This window comes from Pteropus alecto, unplaced genomic scaffold, assembly GCF_000325575.1.
Source record: "Pteropus alecto unplaced genomic scaffold, ASM32557v1 scaffold7, whole genome shotgun sequence".
Classification (NCBI taxonomy): Eukaryota; Metazoa; Chordata; class Mammalia; order Chiroptera; family Pteropodidae; genus Pteropus; species Pteropus alecto.
In genome coordinates, this window is record NW_006494614.1 from 34,005,714 (window position 1) to 34,017,993 (window position 12,280).

At 34.2% G+C, this 12,280-nt stretch overlaps 1 protein-coding gene across 1 annotated transcript in view; it reads left to right on the forward strand.

Moving 5' to 3' along the window:
- Nucleotides 1-12,280, forward strand: part of PKHD1 (PKHD1, fibrocystin/polyductin) — a 413,647-nt gene that overhangs the window by 50,907 nt on the left and 350,460 nt on the right. Inside the window, exons 28-30 of the mRNA XM_006926447.3 lie at nt 5,502-5,632; nt 7,647-7,782; nt 11,853-12,048. Coding sequence (XP_006926509.2) covers nt 5,502-5,632; nt 7,647-7,782; nt 11,853-12,048 — 463 coding nt within the window. The remainder of the gene's footprint in view (nt 1-5,501; nt 5,633-7,646; nt 7,783-11,852; nt 12,049-12,280) is intronic.

Consider the following 12,280-nt stretch of genomic DNA (forward strand, 5'->3'; position numbering starts at 1 on the left):
GGCGATATTTCATTGTGGTTTTAATTTGCATTTCTCTGATGATTAGTGATGTCGAGCATCTTTTCAAATATCTATTGGACATCTGTATGTCCTCTTTGGGAAAATGTCTGTTCAAGTCCTCTGCCCATTTTTTATTTGAATTGTTGGGTTTTTTTTGGTGTTAAGCTGTGTGCATTCTTTATAAATTTTGGATATTAACCCCTTATTGAATGTAATATTGGCAAATACCTTCTCCCATTAAGTAGGTTGTCTTTCTGTTTTGTTGATGGTTTCTTTTGCTCTGCAAAGCCTTTTTTAGTGTGATGTAGTCCCATTTCTTTATTTTTTCTTTTGTTTCTCTTGCCTGAGGTGGCATAACAGAAAAAATATTACTAAGAGCAATGTCAACAAGTTTTCTTTTAGGGGTTTTATGGTTTCAGGCCTTACATTTAAGTCTTTAATCCATTTTGAGTTTATTTTTGTTTATGGTGTAGGAAGGGGTTTCATATATTTTTTTTGCATATACTGGGAAACTACCCAGTTTTCCCAGCATCATTTATTGAATAGACTGTCTTTACCCCATTGTATATTCTTTCCTCCTTTGTCATAGATTAATTGACCATTTAGGCATGGGTTTATTATTGGGCTCTCTATTCTGTTCCATTGACCTATGTGTCTGTTTTATCCAGTATTTTGCTATTTTGCATATTTGGATATATTATAAAGATCCAGTATTTGCTGTTAACCATGCTGTTTTTATTACTATAACCTTGTTGTATAGTTTGATATCAGGTATTGTGATACCTTTAACTTTGTTCTTTCTCAAGACTGCTGTGGCTATTCAGGGTCCTTTGTGGATCCATATAAATTTTTGGATTATTTGTTCAAATTCTATGAAAAATGTCATTGATAATTTGACAGGAATTTATAGATTGCTTTGAGTAGTATGGGCGTTTTAATGATGTTAATTCTTCCTATTTATGAGCATGGTATATGCTTCCATTTATTTGTATCTTCTTCAGTTTCTTTCTTCAATGTCTAATAATTCTTCAAGTACAAATCTTTTACCTCTTTGTTTAAATTTAGGTATTTTATTTATTTATTTTGATGCAATCATAAATGGCATTGTTTTCTTAATTTCTCTTTCTGATAATTTGTAATTGGGGGATAGAAATGCAATTGGTTTCCGAATATTAATTTTTACATCCTGCTACTTTACCAAATTCATTTATCAGTTCTAATATTTTTTTTTTGGTGGAATCCTTAGGGTTCTTTCTATATAGCATCATGTCATCTGCAAATAATGATGGTTTTATTTTTTCCTTTCCAATTTGGATGTCTTTTATTTCTTTTTCTTGTCTGATGCTATATTTCTTATCCAATGCTATATTGAATAGAAGTGGTAAAAATGGACCTTCTTGTTTTGTTCCTAATCATACTGAGAATGCTTTTAGCTTTTCACCATTGAGTATGATGTTAGCTATGGGTTTGTCATATGTAGCTTTTATTATCTTGAGATATGTTCCCTCTATTCCCACTTTGCTGAAAGTTTTTATTATAATGGATGCTGGATTTTGTCAAGTGCTTTTTCTATTGATATGATTATGATTTCTATCCTTCATATTAATTGATTTGTGGATATTAAACCAATCTTGTATCTTAGGAATAAATCCCACTTGATCATGGTGTATGCTCTTTTTAATGTATTGCTGAATTAGGTATGCTAATGTTTTGTTGAAGATTTTTGCATCTATGTTAATCAGGGATATTGGCCTATTATGTCTTTGGTTTTGAAATCAGGGTAATGGTGGTGTCATAAAATGAGCTTGTGAATCTTCTCTCCTCTTTTTTGGAATAGTTTTTGGAATAGTTTGAGATGAATAGGTATTAATTCTTCTTTGAATGTTTGATAAAATTCACCTATGAAGCCATCTGATCCAGTGTCATCACTTCTGCAACTTTTAGTTATTAACATCAACGACAATAATGATAACAATTTATTTAGCTCTTATTAGATACCAGACACTATTAATACTGGGGAGACAGTGAATTAAAACAAAATTTCTGCTCTCATAGAGGTGATGGTTAATGTGTAAGAGAAAAATCAAGCAGGGGAAGAGTGATGGAGGGAGTAGTGGTTGTAGTAGGATGGCCGTTGGCATTGGAGAAACGACATAAATGGCATTAGAGAATGAAGACATGGATGAAGTGAAGGAATGAGTCTGGGGAAATGTTGAATAAGGGAGTTCTAGGTAGGGGGAATATTATATGATAAAGTCTTAGGCAAAATGAGCGTGGCTTGTTCCAAGAACACAAAGGAGGTCACAAATGGCCATTTGTATACCTTCTTTGAAGAAACGCCTATCCAAATCCTTTGCCCATTTAAAAAATTGAGTTATTTGTTCCCTTATTGTTGAGTTGTAACAGTTCTTTGTATGTTCTGGATGAGTCTCTTATCAGATATATGATTTGCCTGTATTTTCTTTCATCTGTGAGTTGTGTTTTTATATTCTTGATAGTAGTATTTGAAACACAGGTTTTTAATTTTGGCGAAGTCCAGTTTATCTTTTTTTTAATTGTTCTTTGTTGCTTGTGCTTTGGTGTCTTATCTAAGAAACAATTGCCTAATCCAACATCACTAAGATGTATGTGTATGTTTTTTCCTAAGAGTTTATAGTTTTAGCTCTTGTGTTTAGGGATCAGATACATTTGGAGTTAATTTTTACATAAGGTGTGAGGTAAGGGTCTGTATTGTCTAGAGATGCTTATCTAGGTACCACAAACTGGGTAGTTTAAACAGCAGAAATTTATTGTCTCACAGTTCTGGAGGGTAGAAGTCAAAGTTCAAGCTGTCAGCAGAGTTGATTCCTTCTGAATCAGCCTGTGAGGAAAAAACTGTTTCATGCCTATTCCCTAGGCTCTAGTGGTTTACTCACAATCTTTGGCATTCCTTGGCTTTGGCATCACCTGATCCCTGCCTTCATTTTCATATGGCGTTCTCACTGCGTCTTACCTGTGCCTAAATTTTTCCTTTTTATAAGACTGCCAGTCATATTGAATTAGGGGCCCACTCTACTACAGTATGACCTCATCCTGTATTGAGTAATCAAATCTGCAATGACCCTATTTCCACATAAGTTCATATTCTGAGGTGCTGGTAGATAGCACTTTAACATATGAATTTTAAGGGGACATGATTTAACACCAAACATGATTTAGTTTCATTCTTTTGCATATGTATATGCAATTGTTCCATTTTGTATATATGCGAAACTATTAGTAGTATAATTTCTTAGAAGTAGAATTCTTAGGTCAAGAGGCCGTGTACATTTAACATTTTGAAATTACCAAAGCATTTTCTTTAGAGGTTGTATAATTTATTCTCTATACAGCAATGTATATGAGTATGTATTTGCCATATCTTATGAACACAGTATGTTACCAAACTTTTTGATATTGGTCAATCTTATAGAAGAAAAATAACATTTCATTGTATTCTACTTTGCATTTATTTTATTAAGAAAGAAATTGAATACCTCTTCACATGTTTAAGAGACATATTTTCTCTTCAGTGAACTGTCTATTCTTAGCTCTCTTTTTTTCAATTGGGTTATTGTTCTTTCTCATTGATTTTTAAGAGTTTTTGTATATTATCAGGATATTAGCCCTTTATTTTTATTCTTTGTTTCTATGTGTTCTATTTTTGTAAACCATAAATATTTTAACTTTTTATGTAGTGAATATATTAAATTTTTTTAATGGTTTCAGGGTCTGTGGAATACTTAGAATGGGCTTTCCTTCTCTGAAATTATATAAAAATAAAAATTCTGCAATTTTTTCCTAGTTTTTTTAATGCTTTATTTTTTATCATTAAATATTTGATCAATCTGGAATTTATTTTAGTGGGGATGTGAGGTAGGAATTCAGATTTAATTTTTTCAATACTATTCAATTATTTCATTTACTAAGTAAATAATCCATCTATTTGCACTTATGTGAAATGCATATTTATCATTTCCTATAGTTCCATACTTTTCTGGGTTTATTTTTGAACTTCCTATTGTGTTCCATTGATCTATCTAGCTGTTCAGGCTTTATTGTTACATTTTAATTATAGTTGTTTTATAAGACATTTTAATGTCTGGCAGAAGACCCCTTTATTCTTATTTTTGAGGTTTTACATTCTGGCTATTTTTTATTTTTTATTGAATTTTAAAATTATCTTTTCTAATTTAAATAGAAAATTCTGTTTGTATTTTTATTGGGATTGCATTAATGCTTTGGTTTAATTTAGAAAGATATGCAATCATTCTGATGTTCACCCTTTCAATGTATTTATTTTAGTTTTCTTATTTAAGTTTTAATCCATCTGTTATGTTCCTCAGTAGCATTTCAATATTTTCTTCAAATTTCTTTATTATTTTGAATTTTCTTATCAAGGTTTTCAGATATTTTATCTCTTATGATGTTATTTAAAATTTTTTCCCTTAAATTTTGTTCTCTAACTTTGAAGTCTATTGTAGTCTTGCCCTGACTTTTTAGGGAAAGTTTATATATTTAATTTCGGGGTATTGTTTCACCCAGTCATATTCTTCTGAAAGATTTTCATCGAGTTGTGTAAGTTTCTGTTTCTCATCCTGACATGCTTTGCGAAGATAATCTTCCCACTCTCAAGGGATACATATATTTGTTTGGTGGCCTCACTGCTTGTCTTATACACCCTTCTGGGGAGATAGAAGACCAGAATCATTGCCCTCATTAATCATAAGTAGAATTTCTATTCATTAGATTAAGGGCTTCTTCTTCAAATGGGAAAGTATGCCATGATGTAAGTATGAATGGTGCCATGCCTCTCCTACTGATATCTGCAGTGAAGGGGTAGGGGTTTCTGTGATTGTTCTTCAGTGGTAGGGCAGAGAAATCCTGAAGATAGTAGGTTTTGATGTCAGTTACTTTTATATCATCATGAAGACCAGAACCTAATATATGTGGTATGAAATCACAAAGCTGGAAGGGCTAAGGCTATTATTGCAAGTTGAGGAATGTAGAACCAATGAACTCAAGAGCAACACTACAAATGATCTGCTTTAAGTGGCAGAACAATCTGCAGCCCTGACTCCAGGTCCACTGCTTTTTCTATCATCATACTCTCTTATACTTAATTCATCAGGAAAAAAAAATTTTATAGGAAAGGCAGGGATGATATTTAAAAATCTAGAGCAGGAAGAGTTTTCAGAGACCCTCTACTTTACTTCCCTGACCTGTGGGAGTACTGTGTCTCTATGATTTATTCTTAAATATCTCCAGGATGTATTACTTCTTCTCTCTGCCCTCTAGTCACATTTTCTTTCTCTCCGAATGGTAGTTTATTTAACGTTAGACTTTTTCTGCAGTTTGAGCATGCCTTGTGTTTTGACTAAGGAGCTTCACATTTTAATTTTATTTTATATCTCTTGTGGAAAATTAGTTTTTGTCTGTCCATATGGCTGTATATCCCACCCGAAATGCTGTTTTCATTACAGGAGGGCTCTGGGCCACAATCCGAGGCTCTAGTTTGGAAGATATCAGCCTGGTGTTATTTGGATCTCAGTCTTGTGCCATCAACATAACTACAAGCAATTCACAAAGAATTCGGTGCCGAGTTCCGCCCAGGGTAAGTGGAATCTTTTGGTATCTCGTTCTTTCTGGGTGGGTGACCATTATTAATATGTAGTATAAAGTTGTCAGGAAATCATTTTTTAGAACTAAATTAATTGACACGACCTTTTCATCATGAGAGTATGCTTATATTGTTTATATTGCCTGTCCTGCTATGATGAGGGAAGCTGATTCTACTAATGGGGCTTATAACTAACATCAGTTAATTTTCTTTAAAAGAAAACGAAGAAGGCTGTCCCAGTCCACATGCTCAATGAGTATTAGTGCCACATAATAAATAAATTTATTTAGTGCACATTCTAGGTATTGTTTTGCAAAACTTAGACATCTTGTAATTTTACTTCTCTCTTAAGCAAACAACAAATAACCTAGTTTTCATGAAGTAATTTTGTTTCCTGCCATGGATGTGAATGGTGGAACTCAGGTACTTCTAGAATGTCCAGTTCCTATAAAATATCTTCTTAGTTAATCTTACTGCTTTCTTTTTTCCTTAAAAACAATTCCCTTAGCCATTCCTTTTTTCTCCTTCAGTTGGTAGCATTTCATAGTCTATAAGAGATTTGAGTCAAGGACCTTTCTTGGTGCTGTTGGTGAGAGTTATCATCACAGCTGAGGTTGAACTTTTTATTCAGAGTTGATTTCAGTGTTATCAACATTCCTAGCATATCCATGACCCCAAAATATGGCTGTTTACTGAACGAATTAAGATCTCTGGAAGAGAGAATTCAAAATAATCTTTAATCTCTGATCATTAATCATTTTATCTATCCAGTTACTCAAATATTAGAAATTGCATGCAATTCCAATATATGGTTGTATTGTAATTTTAAAAACTATTCCCTATTATTAAACATTAAGATAATTTCCAAAATTTCCTATTTTAAACAACAGAGCTTTCATCCCAATAACTATATTTTTGGGCATATTAACTTTTTTCATGATATGTAGTATCCAGTTGTCTAATATTCCTTTTTAATTTTTTTCCCCACTATTACTATATGAGTATATAATTTCTTGTGCTTTGGTCAACACTGGGTATTATCACTTTAATATATATTTACATTTTAATGGGTAAGATTTGTGCTTTTTGGATTTCTTATACTAGAGAGAATAAACACTAAAAAAAGCTTTTAATTTTGGTCAGAGTAATACAGGCAAATGTTAAAAGGAAAATAGTTGAACAAGCATGCTCTTTTACCCATTTCCCCTCTTCTTTAAGTCCTCCTTTCTGAAATAAGCACTTTTAATTATTTTGAATGTTTATTTTCAAATGATGCTGGCAGAATCAGGGAATATATTTTTTTCTTTCATAACTTCTTTTTCTTAGTTTCAAATTTTTTCTTAACATGTCTTCTTTATAATAAAAAGTCCTCCATCTTAAGAAAAAAAATTCATCATGTCAGTTACTCATTTCCCTTGATGCTTCAATCAAACTTGGTGTTTTTTAGGTTTATTCTACTACAGATTTCATCCTAGCACTTCCATGGATTGCTCTCCTCTATGGAGTCATTTTTTCTTGGAGTATATATCTTCCTCTTTTTGGGCTATTGTTTATTTTTTTGAGATCACAGCCTTGAGAAACATCTTAAGAAAGAATATGTGGGAGGGAAGTTTTCCGAGTACTTACATATCTGAAAGTATTCTCACACTTGATGGTTAGTTTAGCTAGGTATAGATGTTTATTTGAAATTGCTTTTATTTACAGAACCAGTTGGTCTGATAATTGAGAATTATTCTTATTTACTCTTTAATCTGTTGGATGCTGCACTTGACTATTCTAAGCACTTGTCACTGTGCATGTGTGGTGTGGGATGTGTGTGTGTGTGTGTGTGTGTGTGAGAGAGAGAGAGAGAGAGAGAGAGAGAGAGAGAGATAAAGAGACTTGAAAGTAACAAATATATTCTTTAGAAACAAGTTTTTAAAAATTAATCTTTTAAACTAATTCTATATGAACTTCACTCAAGCCAGTCTTATTTATAGTGGTTTGATTTTAAAAATTGATTTTTCAGGGGAAAGATGGACCAATTGTGAATGTGACTGTGATTAGAGGGGACCATTCTGCAGTTCTTCCCATGGCATTCACATATGTCTCCTCTTTAAATCCAGTGATCATGTCTCTGAGCAGAAACAGAAGCAACATAGCTGGTAAAACACATGATATTACAGAATCTTTTTATTTTTAGACCATTGATCTTATAAAAAAGAAAAACAGTAGATTATACATTCTATTAAAGATAGTGTTATATTTTGGATGGAAGTTACTTTTCTGAAAACCAAGAGACTTGTATTCTCATCATTGAATTAATCTCCTAATATCTATTCTCCCTCTGTAAAATTGGGACCATTTCCATCAGGAAGATGACAATATAATTCAAGGATAACAATTCGACAACATTTATTGAGCACTTACTATGTGTCAATAGTAGCATCGACATATAATAGACTTTAATTCTGGTGACTAATTTATGCAATTATTAGCCTCAGTTTACTGGTAAAGAAACTAAAGAACAGAGAGAATAAGTAACTTGCCTGAGATGTTACCTTTAGTAAGTAACAGAGCTGGGATTTCAACCAAGCAGTCTGGTTGCAGATTTCAAGCAGTTAGCCACTTATAGTTGACTATAACATACTGTTTTTGGCATCATGTTCTATTGTAGTAGTTATTTCATATGATTAGACAATAAGATGTTCTTATTAGCCAAGAATTCTTGTTCCTTGAGACATGCTTTGTATAAAAAGAATAAAATTTTTAGCACTCAACTACAGAAAACAATTAAAACTTTCTTTGATAATTCAGGTGACATGACAGAATGGAATTATAAAATTTGTTATAATGTCAGACAATACAGACTTGGAAAAGTATCAAGTAATACACCTTTCTGGTTAACCGAACGCCAGATAACAGAGAGTTTGTGGCAGCCATATCTAAGGGTTTATTACAAATGACCTTCAAATTTCTCCCCCAAAAAGCCTGGACTCAATTTTTCTGGTACTATTTTCATTTTCCATTGCTCAAGAGTACATAAATAAAGGGAAGTGTCCTTTAGCTTCTCAATATTATTCAGTTCAGATAGTGCAGAAGAAGAATTTGCTGCCTTAGGCAACCGAAGTGTGTAAAATTCCTTAGTGGTATAGATTCTTCCCAACGAAGTAGAAAAGGGAGGAGGGAGCTCCGTGTTCTATTCAGATTTCAGTGATTTTGGCTTTTAATAAAATTTCCTACCTATAATGAAAAGAATAAATATATTGCATCAGTGCCTCAAAGGCATCTAGGATTAGCTTGACAATTGACCAAGAGCCCAAGGAGTTCATGTTATTGATATATACAACATGATGCATTATTTGCAGAACTTACACTTGCATTTAAATCTTTCTACAGGCAGAATAAAGAACATGTTATAAAATCCACAAAGGGTGGTAGCCTATTGGGAAAGTTGCTTTTGAAAGTTAGATTGTGGCACATCTCCATCCAGGAGATGATTATGCTGATGGTGACAGTAAAGTCGAGATGAAATCAAAGAGAGAGAGGAGAAGAGGCAGGGGGATAAGGGAGGAAGGATGTAATGTGCGGGACCATTAGTGTAGTTTTTGCACTCAGGCAGCGCTGGATCTGAGTGAATCCAAGCTCATCCACTCCTTGGGCAAGATATTTAACTTCTTTTATCTTTGGTTCCTTTAATTGTTATATGAGAATAATTCTTTAAAGGTTATTGTGAAAATTGGAGATAAAATATGTAAAGCGCCTAGCTAACATGGAGAAAGGACTCAATAATGCTTTGTTGAAGTGAATGCCATTATTCTGCCACATACTGTGTGATATTAATGAGCTAAAGATGGCCTCTGTATATTGGCCCAATGTTGTTTACTTTTTCACAGCAGGCTGGGAGCCATTAGCTCAAAAGCCTGCCAATGTCAAATTCAAATTTTTACATACTCAATTATTTTAAATATAGTCTCCCACAGCAGATTTTTAGCCTTTTAGAGCCTGCCTGCTTTGCATACCCTGCAAAACTGCACCCAACATCTGCTAGACATAGATAAGATAAACCTGGGGGCTACAAAGGACTCTAATCCACTGCTGCCCTTCAGAGCTCTCTGACCCAAAGACTGCCACTGGGCTGCTGAGTGACATCATCTAGATACCAACACCCTCTCCCCGAGAAGTTTCTTTGCTTTCCTCTCCTTCTGGGTGGTAGTCTCCTATTGTTGCCTCTGGGGGAGGTCTCATGCTGTGAGGTTTCTGTACCTCTGTGAACCTGTCAAATACCACGCATATAAAGCTCATTTTTTGCACTTCTGTCACCTCATGGTCATGTCTTTTTCCTTGCTCAAGCCTGAAATTCCTTGAACTCACCACACTGAGGCTTCAGACTTCACAGTAGAAACAAAGTTGGGAAGACATGAAGGAGCAAAGAGGATGTGGATCAAGGAAGAAAATGAAGTTAATTGAGAGCTTTTAAATACTGTACTATACCAGAGGCTGTCCTAGGATGTCTAACTTAATCCTATGACAAGCCACATGAGGTGGGCTCTGTTACCATGTTACTGATGAAAAACTCAAGGCTTTGAAGGCCTAAAGCGAGTCACACAGTCACACATTTTTTCAGGTGGTAAAATGGCAGAGTAAGGATTTAAAAGTAGATTCAGTCTTCTCAACACACCACAAACCCTCTTCTTTGACACTTCTCTTTCAAGAGACCTCTTTTCCTCCTGATCTCATTATCTATAGTGTTCTCTAGATGCCAGCCCTGTAGCAGTTCTTAAACATTAGCAGCTAAACACATTTTAGAGGTGCTTTAGCCAAAGCTGTGTCTCTATGGACACACCAAAATTCAGGAAAGGTAAGTATGTTTATTTCCACTTCTGCCGTTGCACACTTGATTTCTGGCTCTTGTTAAGACTCCAGTTGTCTGCAGAGTGAATTTCTCTTCCCTATCTCTTTAATTGATCTCATAGATTGGAAAAATAGCTTCAATAATATTATTTTCTTACTTAAAAAACTTTGGAGATCTCCACTGTCCACTAAACTAAGTAAAGACACTAGAGGATTGGATTTCTTAGTCTTCAGCCATAGAACCATCATCAACTTGGCCTACTCCTATAGAGTCCCTACTGTATATACATGTATCTGCTCTTCCAGAAAGTCATCCAATTCTCTTTCTTTCTCTCCAAGCTGCCGAATGATGAAATGAGAAAGTGCTATGAAAGGCTTTGTGTAAAACTGTGAAGTTTTTAGAATAGAACTGTAAATCTCTTCTTCTCTATTACTTCCTCTTAGAATTTTGCTTTCAAATAAAACTTCAAGCACCATCTTGCCCATAAGGACTTTCTTGATATTTTGAATGATGCCCTGACTTGAACAAGTCCATTGCTTAATTTTCACCTCTATTATGGCATGTCTTCTAACTGAAGCTATTTTTGTACCTATTTTATCACCTTTGAGGTCTCTTTGTGGGCTTAGTTTGTGTTTAACTTATTTTTGTGCCCCTCATGACATATCGCTTACTCTTGCTACTCAATAATATTTGAGGTAAAAGGAATTGAATTAGCATGTCCATAATATACATGGCATTGTAGTAGGATTTCTAATTAAACCAAAAAGGTATTGAAAGATAAGAGAAAACCGGTCTCATTCCTTGATATTTTTATTAATTAGCTATGAGACCTTGGCTGCTAAATCTTAGTTTTCTCCAAAGCTAAGTGTCAGTCCTACTAATTGCCCTATAAATGTCAACAGCATAGTGTGACAATCAAATGAGATCGCATATGTGAAAGTACTCTGTAAACTGTGAAGTACTATACTCGTATATGGCATTATTATGGGGTTCACTGCACATTGAAGATAAAACTTTACACTTCTATCGGTAGAAAAGTGGAAGTTAAAAAAGGGACATGGAGTACTATTTGTTGGTTATGAAGACCATCAGCTCTTCAGACTACGTCTCAATTTGCCTTTGCATGAAAATAATTTAGTGTGCCTCTTGAGTACAATTGTCTTGACAAATTTGCTTTTTATGCTCTTGAGATTATTGGTTATAGCTCTACTAAAAGAATTGTTAGAAGTTTCATGAAAAAACATTAGATTGGCATTAAAACTCTTAATTAGGGTATTATGCATATAATACCCTAATATTAATAGTACAAGTTTTAGATTGAATAGGTGATTGAGGCCACAAACCAATTTCACAGAGGCTAACAAATTCTTTTTAACACAGGAGGTGAGATCCTTTTCATTGGAATGGCGTTGCTGGTGGATTACACAAATTTGGATGTGGAAGTCTATATCAAGGATACCTTGGCTTGGGTTCATGCAAAGACTGCTCAGGGTCTGGAGGTGGTGCTGCCCCCACTGCCAGCTGGCCTCCACAGAATCTCAGTCTCCATCAATGGGGTCGACATTTACTCAGCAGGGTGAGGTGGACACTTGCCATTAGTTTTAGGTCTGTTTGATGGTCTAGTGATTCAGTGGAGGAATGCTAGTTTTGAGTTAGGTCTTTATTTTTTCTTCTTCTGAAGTTAGGGGATGAACATGAAAATCATAAAATTTGAACAAATCTTAGAGACCCTATAAGATAGTTCACTCTCAAGACAAATTCAGGAGAAATTTTTGGCTTAACTAGTTGGTGAATGGAGAACTTTCCGG